The 19883-nt window shown below is 34.6% G+C and overlaps 4 protein-coding genes across 7 annotated transcripts; all 4 read left to right on the top strand.

The window, feature by feature from the left end:
* Positions 1-353: 353 nt before the first annotated feature.
* Positions 354-5760, top strand: LOC140990432 (uncharacterized). 3 transcript variants are annotated; one of them, XM_073460109.1, is made up of 11 exons: positions 354-582; positions 903-958; positions 1233-1292; positions 1680-1781; positions 1888-1964; positions 2252-2375; positions 3216-3280; positions 3553-3622; positions 4447-4522; positions 5092-5182; positions 5433-5760. In XM_073460109.1, exons 2-11 carry the CDS (start codon positions 910-912, stop codon positions 5553-5555), a joined length of 837 nt encoding a protein of 278 aa, XP_073316210.1. In that variant the 5' UTR covers positions 354-582; positions 903-909; the 3' UTR covers positions 5556-5760. The 3 variants fall into 3 exon arrangements, with proteins under 3 accessions (XP_073316210.1, XP_073316212.1, XP_073316211.1); XM_073460110.1 differs by lacking the exon at positions 354-582 and adding an exon at positions 622-742; XM_073460111.1 differs by lacking the exons at positions 3216-3280; positions 3553-3622.
* A 613-nt stretch (positions 5761-6373) lies between these two features.
* LOC140989478 (uncharacterized) lies at positions 6374-8578 on the top strand. The gene is given in 5 exon segments (XM_073458670.1): positions 6374-6390; positions 6969-7210; positions 7916-7999; positions 8001-8016; positions 8111-8578. Coding segments are annotated over 4 exon segments (537 nt in total). The 5' UTR covers positions 6374-6390; positions 6969-7027; the 3' UTR covers positions 8365-8578.
* A 728-nt stretch (positions 8579-9306) lies between these two features.
* Positions 9307-12088, top strand: LOC140990607 (uncharacterized). Its single transcript, XM_073460385.1, has 5 exons — positions 9307-9805; positions 10288-10387; positions 10466-10589; positions 11578-11673; positions 11746-12088. The coding sequence occupies exons 1-5, from the start codon at positions 9445-9447 to the stop codon at positions 11881-11883; spliced, it is 819 nt and encodes a 272-aa protein (XP_073316486.1). The 5' UTR covers positions 9307-9444; the 3' UTR covers positions 11884-12088.
* Positions 12089-13510: 1422 nt separating this feature from the next.
* Positions 13511-18223, top strand: LOC140989980 (serine/threonine-protein kinase VIK-like). 2 transcript variants are annotated; one of them, XR_012177605.1, is made up of 12 exons: positions 13511-13866; positions 14090-14164; positions 14687-14803; positions 15630-15724; positions 16027-16147; positions 16237-16316; positions 16713-16772; positions 16866-16987; positions 17081-17166; positions 17250-17365; positions 17799-18161; positions 18195-18223. XR_012177605.1 is itself a non-coding variant. In XM_073459563.1 (11 exons), the coding sequence occupies exons 1-11, from the start codon at positions 13555-13557 to the stop codon at positions 17923-17925; spliced, it is 1311 nt and encodes a 436-aa protein (XP_073315664.1). In that variant the 5' UTR covers positions 13511-13554; the 3' UTR covers positions 17926-18223. The 2 variants fall into 2 exon arrangements, 1 of the variants encoding a protein (XP_073315664.1); XM_073459563.1 differs by having other exon boundaries at positions 17799-18223.
* The last annotated feature ends 1660 nt before the right edge of the window (positions 18224-19883 follow it).

Raw genomic sequence — 19883 nt, 5'->3', positions numbered from 1 at the left:
TCATGGATGACTCAAATAAGAGACCCGTCTCATAAAATACGATCCGTGAGACCGTCTCACACAAGTTTTTGTCAATACGAAAATATTAAATCAGTACTCAAAATTAACGAATTCTATAAAAAACGTTAGAACATTTTACGAATGAATATGAGCACAAATTTTTTTATATATAGTTTGAAAACTCATCACAAATTTTAATATTTTATATAATATAATTATATATTAAATAATTATATTTCAAATCTTCATTTGTGATCACAAACATGTTTGAATTTTCTTAGTTGAACTCAACTCGAACAAAAAATTTGAATAATTTTAATTTTGGATCGAATTCGAGCTCGAAATTAATTAGATATTAATTGTTTTTGGATATTAGTGAAAGTCCCCAAATAAATTCATTTTCATGGTTATGGGGTCGAATCGTGATTTAACCAAATTGTGAATGGAAACTTTGAAGTTTAGAAAACATTGCATTTGTACCCACCACTTCTTCAAGTTATCCTGAAACCGCTATTTCGCTACGCTTGTTGGGAAAGATTTTGGCGGGATATTGCCGCGAACGGGGAAGGAAAATTTCTGAAGGTTAGGGTTTACTATTTGTTTGATCTCAATTTTATTTAATATTGATTCTTTGTTTCAATTCATATCTTGATTTTGCTACTTTGACTTCACTCGCATTCTTTCATCACTGCCATTGATAATGCGTGCTGGAACGTGCTAGTTTTTACGAGTAAACTGGACTGTACGTTAAGCTTCAGTTTCAGTAGTTTATTTATGGCGATGTACGTTAAGCTTCAGTAGTTTATTTATGGCGATATTCAAGGAGAAAATTTACGTTTTTTCTTCAAATAATTATCTTTGATCTGAGAATGTTTCTTTTCTAATTTCGGTGTGTTTTGTAGGCTTTAGATGGCTTGGTGGGAAGGCCTAAACGAAGCTCGTGTGCTAATAGCACCAGGTATTCCAGTACATACAGCTGCATATTTGATCTTTCATTCTCTCCGATATTTTTCCCTAGTTCTTGCTTGCATGGCTAATCCCTTTTTAATATGGATGATTTATTGCTAATGTTTGTTACACATATCAGCGAGCCCTTTGCTTTCAACACATTACAACAATTGTGAACTAATTTACCATTCTGCCGGTTTATGGCTTTGCACAGTCCGCTGTATATTTTACCCTTTGGTTAGATTGTTTGAATTTTCATTTTAGCTTATGATTGCACTTTGCAGATAGTTGTACCAAAGAGAATCACATGAATGATTTATTGTCACTCCGGCATCCAAAAACTGGTAACTTTCAGACTGTTATCTCTCTTTTTTGGTCATTCATGTGAATCACTAAAACTCGAGCAAGAAAGTTTTGACAACTCTACTATGTTAAATTTGTTGTTAGACCAGTTATAAATAAATTTTTTGAAAAATTGTCGACAGGCCAGAATTCTGTTTTTGGTTCAGTTGACATCCCGTGATATTTTTTCTGCTTTGTTTCCTTGGTTTTGGTTTACTTTCCTCTGCATCATCCTTTAAGCAAATTTTTTCTGATGGTCTTTATGATTGTGAGGCTTAGTTTCTCCACTTCCATTGCTTTGGATTTTGTTTCCTCATGATCTTGGCATAAGACATTTGTTCTGCGAAATTGTATGACCAGAACTTTGATACAATTCATTTATGTGGCAGGGGATGTGACATGCTACCTCTATAGTGATGGAGTTCTTCAAGAACTTCACCGGTTTAAACAATCTTATGGGTCCTGGTTCCTTGGTGATTATGTTTGCGAAGGTAAATACTTGAATCCACTTACATAGATGGGCATTGTACCTGGTAATTAGAAACCTGCCTACCATATGTCACGAATTCTTATTACTTCCTGGCTTGTTTCTGGCAGATGGCCAGTTGTATATTGCCACTCCAGTTGATCCAGTATTCATTTTTTTGCCAATTTTCCAGGAAGCACGAATGAAGGTTTTCAATCGTTATTTTTGGTGGTTTTTTTGAATTCTGAATTTTCGAAAGTATCTTTTTTTTTGGTTGTTCTATCCTTTCTGTAAAATGCTTCTAGTTAATTGCTTGCAGCAGTAAAATTTGCAATTTCAAGCTGAACAAGAATTAATGCATAAAAGTCAAATGTATTCTGTATTTTAAATTGAAATGGACGTTTTTAAGGCTCTCTAATGATGTCAATTTTTTTAAGTAGTCATTTTTTTATTCTTTTGAGATTCGGTGACCACCCTCCATTATGATGCATGCAGAAAGGGAACGATCCTGGGAAATTTAGGCAACTAGACGAGATTATCTATGTTCCTGGCTACCCAGGATATCAGTCTCTGTCATCAATGGCCGATATGACTATGCAAGTAGTTTGCGATGTCAAAGGTATTTATTTATTTTTGCATTGGTATCTATTGACATGATTTATAGACAACACAGTATATGCATCAAATTTTGATTATCAGTTTTTGTTTTTCAACTTGGGTAGACCCTTGGATTTTTTTGGAAATGCGCTTTTGCCTGTTTTTTTCACAATCTGTCTTCCTTGACGGACTCACATGAATACTATTTTAAGATAGAACTAAGATGGTGTTTTAAGCTCTAAAAAACATCTTATAAAAAAGTTGGGATACCCACATTTTTTTTTGAATTGAATTTAGAATAAGATTTCATTATATCTTTGTATTAAGATATAAAAATCAAAAGTTTAAGATTTTATTGAGTAATTATTAACTACAATTTTTTTAATCAACATTTTATTTACATACATTAAAAATAATGTTAAATATTTTTTTCAAAGAACATCGATTTTAAGTCTTCTATCTTCTCCCAGGGTTTCAGACCTCGGTATTTTATTCATAACTTATAGTGTAAAGTAGTTTCTTAAATATTAGAAGCTCACAACTTGAATTGAAGGATATGAATTGCCTAAGATTCATCTCACATGTTATATAATCCTTACAATGTGGGGGAGGGGGGTTGGACTGGAAGGGAAGTACAAATGGTGGGATGGCATTTTCAACCCTTTAAGAAAACAGTGGATGTCAATTTGACGTGATCCTTCCAGTATGACCAATTTGTAGTTGAAAATTTGATCAATCAGAGCAATGATCTGTGGATACCTCATTTATAAATCTCTGACACCTGAATTCAAATTTACCCTCTTAAAAATATTATTGAATAAGGCTTGGAGGATTCTTCCATGTTTTTTCTTTCTTTGGACAGAAGTTGGGTCTACCAAGTTTTTTAGGCTTAATGATTCAAAGGTACAAATTTGGTTGTGCTGTAAGGTTAGTCTCGATATCCTTTGAAATAATTTGTCGCTACTCGTTATTTTACATCAATTTGAATTTTTTCTGAAGACTGATAATATCACCATGAATTGATTTATAAGAGACCAAAAAGGCAAAAATTGCCTGACATGGGCATAATAAAAAAAGGAATTAGAGGTTTTCGCCTAAAAGTACCATCCTGAGAGTCAGCCAATCTGGAAAAAAATGCCCCTTTTCCCCGGTCTTCCTGCTACTTTTTTACGTGGATTTTGCACCTTCGTAAATTGTAGCTACGCCAATTGGAGCGGACACTACCTACGCTGGATAAGAATTTCGCTGCTCAAGATGAGAAAGATACGTGTATGTTGTTTCTATTGAATAAAATTTGAGACTCTTTTGCTTTCAGCTGAATGAATTGGCCAAGTTTTAGTAGCTCTGAAATAAGAAAGAACGACCTTAAGCCTGGTGGTTGGCTATGATGATGTTAGAGCATTTACAGCATGGTTTGTCATGTACACCTTGCATGTTTGCAATTACAGGGAGGAGAAATATGAAAAATATAGGAAGAATTTAAAGGTAGCAGGATTAAGGAAAATATGGAAATTCACTTTTAATACGCGCACAAAGTGGTTCTATTAATTGATTGGGCTCAAGGAATCATATTGATTGATTCAAACATAAGGATTCTTGTGACCTAGTTCAAGTTTTGGATTTGGTCTAATTACTTCATTATGGGAGGCAATGGGGTTAAAATAGAAGACACAATAAAAGGTTGTCGGGCCATGTGAAGAAAATAAATGGTCCAAATATAAGGATCAGTGGGGTTGGATGACTGGATTTTATATCCAATAATGTGGAAATACAACTTGCTATTCGATCCAAAACATCACGGGGGAGTGAGCTTCACAGTTGATTAGTTAAACTTTTTCTTGTGATAATTCATATGCCAACTGTGTTTCATGTTGAAGTATAGGCTTCTTATGTAATATCATCAATGGTTAAAACATGCAGTACATTCACCACCTAATAAACCTGCTATACTAAATATTTGCACTCATTTCATTTATATAAGTATATGAGCATGGCATTTGTCTATCCAGATATCATGCACTTTCAGATGCTACAATGTTGAAAGAAGGCCATCAATAATTGTAGTCCTGATTAACATCTGTTTATGCCAACAGTATTTGATGCAGTGTCAATATTGGGAGAATACCTGGTGGAAGAGCCTTGGATGAAACTCCTCTGTGACAAATTACAGTATATTTTCAAGCATCCAATATTTCTTCCAATGGCTTATATGTATCATGTAAAGACAAACAATAGCAAACCACCCTATATTTTTGCATAAAAACTAAATTGTCCAACATTGGAAAAGGTAGAGTACTGAAGTATTGTCTCAAGCTCTTAAAAGTACTTTTACAATATTTATGGTATATTAAACTTTGTTTGAAAAGGGCTGTACCATGTCTCTGTTGATATTCCACCGAAGCTAGAGATTTAAAATATTGTGGAATAACAACTATTTTGAGTAATCGATGATTTAACATGTCTCTATTATTATGATTATTATTATTATTATTCTCAAGTATGGCAAAAGTCTGTGTACCTTTTATCCTTGGTTGCGTAACTCTTCATTGTCAAGAAGAGGGAGAACTGGTGCCATACCATCTTTACTCAATTCAAATTTAAGAACTTAACTGGATCATGTATAGACTTATAATTCCAGTTTAAAATATGCTTCACTGAACTGCTCGCTTTCCTTGAGTGACAGTTAAGTCTCTCCTTGTCTGTATATTCCTTTAATACTTTCTTGTTTGCACTTGCAGATTAAACTTAAACGACAGAAGAAATGCACCAGCAATTGAAATACTTCCCACTTCATCAGGAAGTGATCTTGCCTCATTTAATCCGATACAGGTATATCCACCGACACACTCTGCTTCACGTATGTGAGTGGAATGTGTGTTGTATAATAAGAGCAGGCGATGACCTTGTTTCCTTGCTGGTAGTTTAAGAGTTGTTTTATAGTACCATATTTTCTTAAACTATAGCCATATGAGACATAAAGCAAGCAGCTGAACTGTTGTGATCACTGAAAGAACTAAGCCTAGGTCTTGTGTGTTGACATCATCAAGACAAGAACTACAAGTGTCTTTTCCCATCGCAGGTGAACAATGGCGTCGACAAGAAATCTACCCGAACCACACGTCAGACCAAGAAGACTAAAGTGGAGAAAGATTCACATAATATCAAGGACATGTTTGGTCGTGCTACAAGAAAAGGAAGGTGAAATCTTCAAAACAAATGCGATGCCCGTCGAAAGTAGATAACTGAAAGGCCGGAATCGATGAACACAATCTCAGTATCACATTTGATTTCTTCGGAAAAAAGTGGAAAACTTATTGGTTTTAATGTGTGGTTGTATCTTTATTTACTAAGATCATATAATGTTCATTCATAATTTGACGAACAATTTTTTTCCCTTTATAAACTCATTTTTATGTAAGCTTCTGACGGGTGGAAGTTGGTGTAATTTTATGTACTCTTCCTCACATTTTAAAAATTCGTTGAGTTTGCGTTTGGACAGATGGATTTGGATTTGAGGAATATTTGAAATGACTCTATATCAAGTTGAATTTAAAATCCATCACGATTTAAAAATAATTAGTTAAAATTTGAAATCTATTGGTAAATAGATATTGTCAAACAAATCAACTGATGATAAATGTATGTATTATCTATGTTCTCTTGATTAATTCTTTTTTACATTTATATTTTTAGATTATTATTATTATTATTATTATTATTATTTTAGAAATGAATCTATCAGATAATTTAATATGTAGCACATCGACAAAAAGAGAATCGAATTATTTTGGTACAACTCAAAATCGTACTTTCAAACATAGCTTTATCTAATAAACATTTTACAGTAGTCTTGAATAATAATAATAAAAAAAATCATAAAATACCCTTTTTAAAATCTTTTTTCTCCATCTCAATTTTTTTTTAAAAAAAAATTGATTCATTTTCATTATTACAATTGACTGAATAAGATTTTTTTTTTTTCAAAATAAGTGAAATAAATCAGCTCGATAAGATCCAATTCCACTTTAGAAACTTTAGTAAATTTTCTATATATCTCTTGGTATGTTCGCTGAATTTTTTGTTGAAATTATTTGATTTTCATTGTTCATTTGAATCTGTGATGAACGCTAATTTGATGGAGAGAGGATGAGATTTTAATTGTTGACTGCATAATTGTGAGCAAAGGGTGTGTTTAACTGCTCAATATAACGTGGAATCGGAAGAGTGCTCGGGTCTGGATGAACTTACGGCGGAGCTCAGCCGTGGTTTTGGGTGGGTTAGGGATGATGAAAAGACATGTAATTGAAAATATTGATAATTTGTTTCGTCATCGAGGAATTTTGAATTCTCTTCTCACTTGTTTGAAAGTGAATATCTGATATCAAAGAACTGTACCTAACTTTTTATAATCTCTTGTGGTATATGGATTTATGTGGATTTGTTGATTATTTGTTTTTGACCTGTTTTTTAAACTTTATATGTATTCTCTTTGAGAAACGCATAATACCAAGACTTTCCACATTAGTTTTGTTGATTCATTAGCGATTTGTTGATGAAGTCTTCATATGATTAAGTTTTTGGTTTGACATTGTGGTGTATTGATTTTGTCCTAAAGTTCAAGCCATTTTCTTTCGCTCTCTCGAGAAAGTGAAAGATGTTGTTGGCGGATATAGAATGATGGGCGGAGTTGTTGATAGTTTGCAGTCGAAAAGGATAGTCTTTGTGACTGTTGGGACTACTTCTTTTGACTCCTTGGTTAGAGCCGTAGAGACTCGGGGAGTTAGGGAAGCATTGTTCGAAAAGGGATACACCCATCTCCTCATTCAAATGGGGCGTGGTTCCTACATTCCCATGAAGGTAATGTGATTTTATTTTTCTTTAATTAAACATGGTGATCTTAGTGAATACATTTTATGTTGTCTCTGCCATCTAGCTCTAATTGTCCTTTAAAGATTGATCTCGTAGCTACCAGGTTTAACTATGAAATGTTAATATCAGAAAATCATCTATAGCCTATAGGAGACACTTTGAGCACTGTTTATTTTTATCACTACGAAATTGATGACTTTTCTGGGTATTTCATCATTTTTTCAGTTTTCTATTCTTTCAATCTTATGCCCACAACAAGTGATCTTGAGTCATTTTTAATGTTTGTGTTTGAGCATGGTCTATTCTGCGTCCCTCTTTTATTTTGGTTTTCACTTCAATGGAATAAGAGCCCTTTGTCATCTCATCTCATCTCATCTCATCTCATTTCCTTTCAAGTTTAGCCCCACATCAAATGACTTGAGAGTCCATCTCGTCTTGAATTTGACACCGCGATTATAAAATGAACAATATTTTGATTGATGTGACTCATCTGCTGGAGATAGCCATCTGACTCCTAAAGGTGTACTTTCCATGATATTAGTTGTGTTCAATTTTCCAGAGTGAAACTAAAAATCTAGAAAAGTAGAATTTGGACATGCCAAAGTGAGTCTAGTGCATGTGTTTTATTTTTGTCGACATAGTTTCTTGGCCTGCTATTATTTACTATTTTGGCTTAACGGTACTCATTTCCAGTATGCTGGAGAAGATGGGTTTGTCTCAGTAGATTATTTTACATTTTCACCAAGCATTGCTGACCATTTGAGATCAGCCTGTCTTTGTAATCAGTCATGCAGGTCAGTCATTCGTTGCGTTTGCTTTACAAATTGAGGAATTGCTTTTGATCATAGAACGATCTTTCAAAAACCGAATCTTCCTTTGTCTGGACAGGCTCAGGGAGCATATTCGAGACCCTGCGACTGAGAAAACCTCTGATCGTGGCGGTTAACGAGGATTTAATGGACAACCATCAAAGTGAGCTAGCAGAAGAACTTGCAGAAAGGAAGCATTTGTTCTGTGCTCGTCCCCAGACACTTTTTAATACCGTTTCGGAAATGGATACTGAAAACCTTGTTGCATATGAGCCAGGTGACGCCTCGCCCGTTGCTAGATTTATCAACCAGTGTCTGGGTTTCTCTAGTTAATGATTCAATGAAACGAAGAAGGATAGTTCAGAATGTTTTTTGAGGTTTTGCATAAAGAGTAGGTCGTCTCCATCGCCACAGTAACTTCGGTTTAGTGCACATCTGGGGCTTTATTTGCTTATAATTTAAGGAATTATTTTCATAAGCTAATTAGTTTCAAATTCTTGAATCGTAAAAAAAATTATTTATTTTCTTCAACTTTCACACTTCCACCATTTTCGTTTTCCCATCCAACTATATCTTTTTACCACTTTGAAAACTGTAAATTATCCATTTTCAAAAAAAAAATTAAATAAAAAAATTAAAGTAGAAGTTATTGAAAGCACTGTTTTCATAACTGAACCGGACCAGCTGGTTCAATATGGTCATGGATTTGGTCCGAACATCACCAAAAAATTGTTTTATAGGTCAAACCGGTCAAAACCGATAAAAAATCGGTTGGACGTGTTCAATTTTTGTAATTTAATACTTTGTATTTAATTATTTATTATATTTATGTTTATTTAGATTTTGATCTTTGTTAAAAATATTATTTTAGTAATGTTATAACTCATATGATTTTTAAACAATGAAAAATGTATATATTTTATTATTTATTATATACACGGTTGAGATGTTACAATTTAAAATATATTATTTATTATATTATATTATTATTTTATATGATATAACATTATTTCGATCTTATTCTTCTGTTGAAGCGGTCTGATTAATTGAATCGCTATTTTAAAATGAACCGATCCGATCATGATCCGATCATAGACCCTTCAAATGAGAGTGTAGAAACGTGTTTCGCTGTTTTTCACTAAAAATTTAGGTTTGGTTTCGATTTTGTTGTGTAGTATCCGAACGTAGCCGTAGTTATCAAGTTTGACCCGATGTGTCGTGTCCAATTTTAATTCCTCCACATCAGATCCATTTTCCAGACCCGACCCGAACCGCCCACATCAGGGAGAATTAAAAAATCTGAAGATTCACGCAGACGGATGTTTCATTTCCAGCTCCTTCCCTCCAACTATCAACGCACTGCAATTTCCTTTTGCTGAAGACTGCGAATTGAGAGAGAAACGTCTCCGATCAATGGATTCTCTGCCTTCAGTCTCGCCTTCTATCGTGCTTCCTCTCCGCCGCCACCAGTACCACCACAGGCGGCGACAATCGGGGCTTCCTTGGACGAGGAGTATATTCCTTCCTCAATTCCGTGTTTCAAGTGAATTTTGTAGAAGACGGATGCATTTGGAAGTTTACTGTAAGTCGAGGGGTGGCGGAGAAGATGGAAAGGATGCGGAAAATGATCGGAGAGATGACGAGTTGGAGAGAGCGACGAGGATGGATGGCACGATCCCCGGGACTCCCGACGCGTTTGTGAGGCAGGTGTCTTCACGCGCCTATGACATGCGGAGACATCTCCAGCAGAGTTTTGATAGCAGTAGCTACGATGGTATGCTCTACCAGGAGCAAGCGTTTTTTCATTTTCGCTTTTATTTTGTTGAAAATCACTAAATTTGATTTGATATTTGCATCTTATGCAATTGTTTTCTGTTTGTTATTTTTTTCCTTTTTTTTGTTTAATTTCAAGTAACTGCTCTGGTTAGCTATGGTTTGATCCAATTGATGGTTTGTGAACTGCGTTATGATACTCCAAATCTTCTTTTCAAATTTGTGATTCGCATCCTTTCTTTGTTATGATACATGTATTTTTAAACGTAAACATATGGAAAAGAGATTGAAATTTGAAATGCAATGCCAACTTGTTGAGAAGTTGAAATAAAGACCACCAGGCTTTGTACTGTCTGGGCCAAAAAAGTTTATGATGAGAAGGCCCTACTTTCTTTTGCATAATTACGAACAATATAAAATTCGTCAGCACTTGATCAAGTCTTTGAGTAATTGAATATCGTCTTTTGCGTATTCTACGTGCAGTCTTGGAATCAAATCCTTGGAGAGAGACTTCAAAATCTGTTTATGTGTTGACTCACCAAGAAAACCTAGTGTGTACTATGAAAACTCGGAGAAATCGCAGGTGATTTACATTTGCTTTCCACTTGACTCATTTGTGCATGCATGTGTTTGGCATTGGTCATGGGGTTTCTTCATTCAGGGAAGTTGAAAGAGAGCTTGGACTTCTGTTTTCCAAAGGAGCAAAGTGGAGAAGCCAGTCAAAGCAGTCAGAAACCAGTACTAAATTTCCAATGCTTGTGGAGGACGTCCAAGAGGGTGTGCTCGTAAGTTCTTGCTCACCTGCTTTTTTTATTGAGTTATGTTTTTCTATTTTCATTTGATAGCACATAATTATTAGTAACAGAATCTGTTCTTAGAGTTATCATCAGTTTCTACCCGTTTTGTTTTGGTGGTGCAAGTCTTGAGATGTAATTATTTTGGGATTTGAATCTATGCTAAATTAGTAGTTCATTCAGGCTTCAACGTTGTGTCGTATGCTTCATGTTTCTTTCTGGCCAGAACACCTACTTATTCCTAGTGGGAAGTATCCTGATGTTTGATGTGGTGTTGCGGATTTACGCACCACATACCCTATCATCACGGCCCCAACCCATACTGGGTCTCCCCAATACCTAAAAGTACACTGGCGAAGGGCCCAATAAACTCTTGAATAGTCCACCTTGAACTAGGGGCAACAGCAGAGAGTATCATCTTCCTTATCAAGTGTTTTTTACTTTGATTATCTTAGTATGGATTGTATCACGTCGAGACTTTCTTTCATCGTCAAAATACAGACATTAGTTCCTGGCATTTTAATTGTGGAGTAAGATTTGCTGATTTTTACCTTCTGCAAATGTTTATGCCTACGTTTAATCATGATAAAATGTTGTTATTTTCTTATCAATAGCTTTTGTACATATTATAAAGCTCGACAAACAGTAGAAGAATCAATTTTCACACTTTAAAAAGAATGTATGATGGCCACTTTGTTATTATTTTAGTAAAATATTTTTGTAAGACTTCGTTTTACCCAAAAATTGTTATTTTGAAGGAAACGTAGATATATTTTATTTGCACATTCTCTATGTGAAGGGGAGATGTATCATGTCATATTTCCTCACTTTCAGTGTCTCGTACTTTACCATGAGTTTGCTTGTTATTTTGGGTTGATCATTTCTTGAGTTCTGAAAAATGAGCAAGCTTATTACCTGCTGTCATTAATATATAAAAGATACAAAATGTTTTCAAGTATTCATTCAATATCTGACTCAGGTGTTCGAAGATGAAAATGAAGCTGCAAAGTATTGTGATTTACTCAAGGGAGGAGGTCAGAATTGTGAAGGTGTTGCAGAGATAGAAGCCTCATCAGTAAGCTAAACGGTTTCATACAAATCACTCAAATCTCTAATGATTACTATATTCACTACAATCTCCATGCAGGTCTTTGATCTTTGCCAGAAGAACAAGGCACTCGCAGTTCTATTCCGTAGGGGTAGGACGCCTCCTGTACCCGAAAACCTTAAGCTTAACTTGCGTGCACGAAAGAGATCCCTTGAGGACCAAGAGGATTTGGCGTGACAACTGTGCACATTGGAGGATAAATAACTTACGTAACAAATACTGTCTCTAAGATGGTAAATGATATGAATTTATGACATTGGAATACCATTGATTTGTATAGTTCAGTTTACCGTTTATAGTGGAAATTACGTGTGAAGGGATGTGCAATTTGTTACGTATATATTTGTTTGGATAAGGCCAACTTACCAAATCTTCTGTTTCACTAATGTCTCGTCCCATATTTCTTATATGTAATAACAAGATTTGTACATGAGAAATTAAGGTCATTAAAGACGTATAACAAGCTATATTCATAGGTAGAAATGAGATCGAGTGTATTTTTACAACAGAGGATACAACCTTCCGTGTTCTTATAACATAACTGGAATATGAGAAGTTGATAAAAAAAAAAAATCCCAACTTGGATTTATTACACTTTACTTCAGGGTAAAATCTAAATATTTAATTCAATAGTTATGAAGAAGTCTCGTGTTTTTTCACGTTGTTCAATGCATTGTGGCTTTTCTTGTAATGGTTGGATCAAGTGTTAGAGTACATGGACTTGGCTTGGGCTGGAGATGTCGAAGGCATAACGTGTAGAAGTCATGATGTTGAAAAATTCAAAACCAAAGACTGTCACAATGCTCTTGTGAGAGACATTAATTTCATTTATTATAATCGAGTTTCAACTCAAAATGCATTCTCAAATTATGAATCAGAAGTCATCCACGTTACAATTATCACTTTGAAGCACATTCGTCGTGTTTCTTGTAATCTACTCTACACATATATATAAAATTAAATAATAAATTCATCACCACTACGCATCCAAGGAAATATCCAAGTCATTGCGTGTGTCAAAGACAAGCCAGCTGGATAAAAATAGTAAATCTAATAAGCCATAGCCCATATTTCTTTTGTCGGCTAATCACTATAAATTATAATTCGAATATTTTCGAATGAAGGAAACTCTATGTAATTGTTGTTAGACTTTTAATTTTTTTTTTATGAAAAATAATGATTTTGAATTTTTGAAAAGTCAACCGTTATGGAAATTCAGTGGACGATCTTTATTAACTTCAAACACTTTGATAGAAGATTTCGATAAATATTTCACACAATTTTTTGTGAGACGGTCTCACGGAACAATTTCGTGGGTCGAATATCTTATCTGGATCAACCAGGAAAAAAATATTACTTTTTATTTTAAAAGCATTACTTTTTATTGTCAATATCGGTTGGATTGACTCGTCTCACAGATAAAGATTCGTGAGACCGTTTCACAATAGACCTACTCTAAATATTTTTGTTGTTTGAATAAGTAACCTCATTTACTTCAAATTCATTGTTTATATTATATAATATTTTATGTTAATTATGAAATATTTAAAATTCACTCGATAACGATGTTATTTGAAATTTATTGTATTATAAAAATATAAATAATTAAAGTGTGGATTTAAGTTTTGATATATAATTTCAAATCATCTTGTTAATCTAAATTGGAAGAGAATTATTTAAAAATGGTTTAAATACTATTAAGTTATTAAATTAATTTAACCATCAAAAAAAAAGTTATTAAATTAATTTATAGTATATTATATATAAGCATAGCATTAAAAAAAGTAAACTACATATATATAGAAAAAGGTCTGAGAAAAGGAGAGTGATGCAATCATCTAAATACCCATGAGTGGAAGCGAAGGTAGCTCGGGCCACTCTGATGCGCAGCCGCCGCTGTCATCCGGGGCGGAGGAGAGGGAGAAGAAGAAAGAGAAGGCACGGGTGAGCCGGACGTCCCTAATCCTATGGCACGCTCACCAGAATGACGCCGCCGCGGTCAGAAAGTTGCTGGAGGAGGATCGATCTCTGGTGCACGCTAGAGACTATGATAATCGAACTCCGCTCCATGTGGCTGCAATTCACGGATGGATCGACGTCGCCAAGTGTCTTCTGGAACATGAAGCTGACGTCAACGCTCAAGATCGATGGAAGAATACCGTGAGTTTTTAATGACTATGTTCACGTTTCTATACAGTTAATGCGTACGTGATAATTTTTGACTTCTGGCTCGAGTATTTTGGTGATCATTTTGTTTATGACCTTATCTTTAATTCTATTGGCTGATGAAGACCGTCGAGCTTTAGCACTAATTTATTCGATCGGTAATTTTGTGCTATTTTTAATAAATGTTAGCTCTCTGCTCTTTGTATTTGTGAAACAGCCTTTAGCTGATGCCGAAGGAGCAAAAAGATTTGCCATGATTGAATTGTTGAAGTCTTATGGTGGCCTATCTTATGTAAGTTCAAGTCTTGATGATTTTTTTTTCATTCCGGCTGTGAACAAAAGACTTACAATTACTGGAATGCTATCATATTAACTTCTTTATTTGTTCATTATTTCTCTTGAGTATTTATTTAGTAGTTTCCGAAAATGTGATCTTTTTCAAGTCCATTGTTTGAGGCATAGGGGTTTTACCTTCTTATGTCTGTGTCAATCCTCGTTATTAAGTTTATCTTTGTATTTGTGACTTTTTTTGAGACTGAAACACTGAAATCATCGTGAGCCGCGAGGCAATTTCGGCTCCTGCTTGTAAGTGGAGAGATGGAGGATTTTTCACTAGGTTTACATATAAGCCCCTAGAATTTTTTATTTTTCTGTGGAAATGACAGTTTGTAACCCTTCAAGGTGGCTACGAGATATGTGAAACATGCTCAAATTAGCTGAATTTCAAATTATGTTCCTTTTTTAAGAAGAAAATTAATTTTTGTACTTTCTTGGCTTCCTCTCCATATGGATGAATCCTTCGGGCATGTTACAGGGACAGAATGGAAGTCATTTTGAACCAAGGCCTGTGCCGCCTCCTCTTCCGAAGAATTGTGACTGGGAGATTGAGCCAACTGAGCTGGACTTCTCAGGCGCAGTTCTCATCGGGAAGGTCTGTATTTATTTACACAACAAGCTATCGACCAATCATCACTCGCTTTCTGTAACGAGCTTATAGAATAACTCGATTTTCTTTGCTGGAAGGAACTCAATAAATTTTGATATTTACAATGTGTTCAATCATAAAATCTGCATTTTTACTTTCTTCACAATATTTTAGTTTGAATATTGTTTTTAGTTTTTACCAAGTGGAATATTTCTAATGAAGCATGATATTTACTGTTGAAATCCATGCCATACCTAATTGAATACGAGGATTTCTTTATTGGTTTATTTTTGTTAAGTAGTTTGCGGCAAGGTTTATCTTCATAGGATTCAAATATTTCTGATCCTACAGTGTTTATTGTGTATTCTCATAACATGATATCATATTAACCATGTTATGTTGACCTTAATGGGCTTGTTATGTTTTCTCTGTTGATCAATTTCCTTTATTTCTGCAACGTGCCATTTCCTTTTTGCTCATAGATATGGATTTTAGGAGCAGCAGGTGGTGGGTCAAAAAAAAATCAAGGCTATAGTGTGGTTCTATGGTAGTGTTTGCAAATGTTTTAAAAAATGATTATAAACTTTTCCGTTATAAATTTTGCAAATTTGTAAAGGAAAAATCCATAATCGCATTTTTTAAACATTTACGAACACTACCTAAGTACCTTAAACTTTTATTTCTAGTAGCTGCTTGATTTTTACAATTTTGTGTACACTTTTTTGGTGATACATCAGTAGTAGTTTTTTTGTTGATCACCACTTCAAATGCGTATAATATTTGATTTCTGTCTACAAAGCTCATTGTTGCTGATGACAGCCGATATTGATAGGGGTCTTTTGGTGAGATACTAAAAGTATCTTGGCGTGGAACACCAATAGCTGTCAAACGCATTCTCCCAAGCCTTTCAGATGACAAATTAGTGATGTATGTGTCTTGACTTCATCTCACAATATCTAACTTCCCATTCTCTCCCCTTTTTAATGGATATTAGATACTTTAATTTGAATATTATCCCCTTTTTCATACCTGTTTGATGTTTGTGGAACTTCTTGATAGTATCTAGCAATCTTATTCACATGCTAAATCTCATGGATTGATCTTTTTTTATGGAGTTCTAATAATTGAAAGCTTCCTTAGTCACCACAGTAGTACATGTTATAGCTCTGTACTTTCACCTTTTCTTCCTGGCTTATGGTGAATTACTCTGTCTCTTGCCCTAAATTCAGTCAGGACTTCAGACACGAGGTCAATTTGCTAGTGAAGCTTCGTCATCCAAATATTGTCCAATTTCTAGGAGCTGTTACCAAGAAGAAGCCCCTAATGTTAATTACAGAGTACTTGAGAGGGGTGAATGAATGATTTTTTTACCCCTTTAGAGGTATCATTTCACTTTCAAATATTCTTACTGTGGGTTCTTTTATGAAATTCTTTTATAGGGTGATCTTCATCAGCATTTGAAGGAAAAAGGGGCGCTGAACCCATCAACAGCAATAAACTTTGCTCTAGACATTGCCAGGTACAATTGGAATTATTCTATACATTTTATTTCTGTTCAGTGAAATCAGGGCCTTTAAAGAAAACCTCATTTCTCACTCCTTTATACCAATGAAAGTCTTTTGCCTGATATTCATTTTTAAATGCAAAGGGAACTCATAGGGGACCGGGACCACATAAAGTGAGATTGAAGTTGATTTTTCTTCTCTAGTTATTTATGTCTTTATTTGCGGTTTATGGCGTACTATGCGCATTGGAGCTGAATGTTGTCCATGAAAAGTCCAAATGTGTGTGATTATATTGAAAACACTAGATAGGTATGCTTACAGAAGTATGAAACGTTCTTATTTACTTTCTTCATTGAACATCATCAAAATGTGCATTACGGTGTCTGATCACTACCATCTTGTTTGGACAGAGGCATGGCATATCTCCACAGTGAACCAAATGTTGTAATACACAGAGATCTAAAACCAAGGTTGGTCTTTCGCTACGTAAAATGACATTATCAACAAAGACAGCATTGACAACGCATGCAATTAGAGTCTCTCTAAATATTGTAACTTTCCAGGAATGTTCTACTTGTCAACACGAATGCTGACCATTTAAAAGTAGGAGATTTTGGGTTAAGCAAGCTCATTAGAGTACAACATGCTCATGATGTGTACAAAATGACTGGCGAGACTGGGAGCTGTAAGCAACTTTTATAAGAACAATTTTGTACACAGCTGGGGGTTTTAAATGGTCTTTGATAACTAGTAATGTGTAATCTTTTTACTTCAATAGACCGTTACATGGCACCTGAGGTCTTCAAGCACCGGAAATATGATAAGAAGGTCGATGTTTTCTCGTTCGCAATGATACTATACGAGGTAAATTTGATTTCCGCCGTGGTGTATGATTGAGTAAACTTCATTAAATCATAAGAAGTGATATTGATTGTATCTTGTTGCAGATGCTTGAAGGAGAGCCTCCATTGTCGCACTATGAACCATATGAAGCAGCTCGATATGTGGCCGAAGGACACAGGCCACTTTTTAGGGCTAAAAGTTTTATTCCTGACTTGAGAGAGTAAGTAGCTATAGAATCCAATACCTTTGGGATCCAGTAATAGACAATGTAGTCATATTTATGGTGAAAGAAAAGAGCATTATAGCGTCGAAATTCACCAAAAAAATGATCCAAAATTGGTTATTTTTAGCTATCACCATTCAAGCCTTAGTCCAACATAGTTAGGTTGTCTACATGGATTTAGTTGTCTCCATTGCGCTGTCTTTGATATTCAAGATTTAGAGATAACCAAATCCTAAAACTTTCATAACAGTTAATTAATCTTCTTGGAAGGTACTAATCTACCCAGTTCATCTTACACATTTAGTTATGATGGTATTATCTTCACCACCTGCCATCTCTACTATTTTCTAGTGTGCTTTCTTTACCCTTATCGTTGCACTGAAAGTAACTAGAATTTTTCTATCCTGATCCGAGTCTGCAAATTGTTCAGGTTAACAGAACAGTGCTGGGTAGCAGACATGAACAAGAGACCTTCCTTCTTGGAGATTCTGAAGAGACTCGAAAAAATTAAGGAAATACTACCGTCTGATCATCACTGGAACATATTTGCATCCTGATGTGAAATTCAAGAAGAACAAGGTATCAAAGACATCATGATTGCATATCGATCAACGTTTCATTTCGACCCTAAACCGGGGAGAAGGATTGTGGATTCACTCTTATACTTGCCTAGGTCATTTTGCTCTGTGATTTGTGATTTTTTAAAAATGTCGAAATCTTGGCCTTAGATTTCTCAGTTTCTGGTCTCCATGTTCATTTTTACAGAAAGTCTCATTTTTTTCCGTTGGTTCTAGTCTGATGTAACCTCGAGTTGAGCAACATCAAGTAACTTTAAAGTTTAAACAGGTTTTTCTATATGTTGGGCTAAATTGTGAATTATGTTGATAAAATATGTTCATGTTATCAGATTTGAACAAGATTCTTGCGCAATTCCAAATTTTTTTTGTTGACTTGCATTCGCTAGCGATCGGACACACAGTTTGTGTATGTGTACTATTAACTGACTATTTAAATTTTATAAATTGGCACGGCCCAAACATTTGGATATGATCTATGCTATAATAAGCATGTCATAATATCTTCACAGAGAATTTTAAATTATGATATGAAATTAGTGAGATAAAGTTCTCATACTGATTTCAATGTTGTTAATTGCAACTCATTTTTTTTTTAAAATAATGATGAGATGATGTTGTAAATACATGATGTTGAAATATTAATTTTTTTATTGATTGAATCTTCCATGATCCGATTTTCCTGTTACCTCTCCTTTCTTTCCTGCTCCTTCTATCTTCTTTCTTGCTCCCTCGCCTTTTTCCGTTCTCGTGTGCAATAGTTTGCTCAATTTTTGCGTAATGGTCTTTTGCTAGAGCAGTATTCACATCCTTTATTGTGTTATATTTTGCATCTCCATCTATTTGTGTTTCTTGTATTTTTTTGAGAAAATCCATCATGATAAGATCTTTTGATCTTTCTCCTTTCATGACCTTTTTGAAGGCCTTTATTTCCATTGTTCTGAAAGTTTTTTCTCAATTCCTGCACGTTGTCTTCTTCATGTACGGTGGGTGTACCGGAGAGTTTGGAGAAATGAAATGAAAGATGTATAACAATCAATATTTTTCAGCTTCTTAGTAGCATCCGTCGAAATTCTTTTGAATACTTCTATTTCGGTTGCTCCATTAAGTCTAACCAAGCTTTTTCATTGGACCATAAATTCTCATAATCTTACTCAAACATTTTTTCAACTTGAGTATACTAAACAAAAAAATTCTAATTATGAATTTACTGAATTTTAATTAAAATAAAATATATAGAACGGATATATATTTTCATCTGAAATGACGATCCAATTTGATTAAGTGCTTCTAGTTCACTTATTTTGTTTTGGAAAGCAAACACTCGTTTCGCAATATCGATCCGTGAAATGTTGCTGCATGTTGTCTTATGTATGTACTTCCATCCATTTGACAACTCATAGTTATATTTCTTCCAAACAATATCTAGAAATTAGCATTGCTTTGATCATTGCAAAGACTTGGATTGGTAGAAGCGTTGCACCATATCTTTGTGAGGCATTCATTTTTAGTCTTCGTTCAATGTTTATTTGTGATGCCTTCACCCCGTCGTCAACAATAACATTCTTCTATTTCCTTCTTGGTTTAGAAGACGCGGTTTCAAATGCAGGAGGAGAGACTTTAATCATATTTTGGGAGAATTGGGTTTGGTCGAAGATAAAGTTCAACATTTGCTCATCGGTTTGAGATTGAGAAAGACCGATCGATGATTGAATTGAATTGCGAACAATTTAATTGAAGGAGTATTGCGATAATCATTTATCTATGGACTCATTTTGGTATTTGGATCGAAAACGAAACGAGAGGAAGAAATCTTGATTTTAAGGAATGAAAGCAGAAGAAATTAAGTTTTTGGTGTAATGAGATTAATTTATAGGAGTATGATGGGATTTTTTTGAACATAACCATCGGTAATTTTTCAGAATTTTGACCATTGATTT

The sequence above is a fragment of the Primulina huaijiensis genome, chromosome 12, assembly GCF_012295235.1.
Source record: "Primulina huaijiensis isolate GDHJ02 chromosome 12, ASM1229523v2, whole genome shotgun sequence".
NCBI classification, from domain to species: Eukaryota; Viridiplantae; Streptophyta; class Magnoliopsida; order Lamiales; family Gesneriaceae; genus Primulina; species Primulina huaijiensis.
This window is presented reverse-complemented; position numbering and strand designations above follow the sequence as displayed.

Excerpts from the sequence above, each read along its gene's own strand:
- LOC140990432 (XM_073460109.1), top strand. The coding sequence starts at position 910 with ATGGCTTGGTGGGAAGGCCTAAACGAAGCTCGTGTGCTAATAGCACCA. Across the intron at positions 3,281-3,552 it reads AAATTTGGTTGTGCTGTAAG|CTACGCCAATTGGAGCGGAC; the intron begins GTTAGTCTCGAT and ends CGTAAATTGTAG. Across the intron at positions 3,623-4,446 it reads TCAAGATGAGAAAGATACGT|TATTTGATGCAGTGTCAATA; the intron begins GTATGTTGTTTC and ends TTATGCCAACAG.
- LOC140990607 (XM_073460385.1), top strand. The coding sequence starts at position 9,445 with ATGGATTCTCTGCCTTCAGTCTCGCCTTCTATCGTGCTTCCTCTCCGC. Across the intron at positions 10,388-10,465 it reads AAAACTCGGAGAAATCGCAG|GGAAGTTGAAAGAGAGCTTG; the intron begins GTGATTTACATT and ends TTCTTCATTCAG. Across the intron at positions 10,590-11,577 it reads ACGTCCAAGAGGGTGTGCTC|GTGTTCGAAGATGAAAATGA; the intron begins GTAAGTTCTTGC and ends TATCTGACTCAG.
- LOC140989980 (XM_073459563.1), top strand. The coding sequence starts at position 13,555 with ATGAGTGGAAGCGAAGGTAGCTCGGGCCACTCTGATGCGCAGCCGCCG. Across the intron at positions 14,804-15,629 it reads GCGCAGTTCTCATCGGGAAG|GGGTCTTTTGGTGAGATACT; the intron begins GTCTGTATTTAT and ends CGATATTGATAG. Across the intron at positions 16,988-17,080 it reads GACTGGCGAGACTGGGAGCT|ACCGTTACATGGCACCTGAG; the intron begins GTAAGCAACTTT and ends TTACTTCAATAG.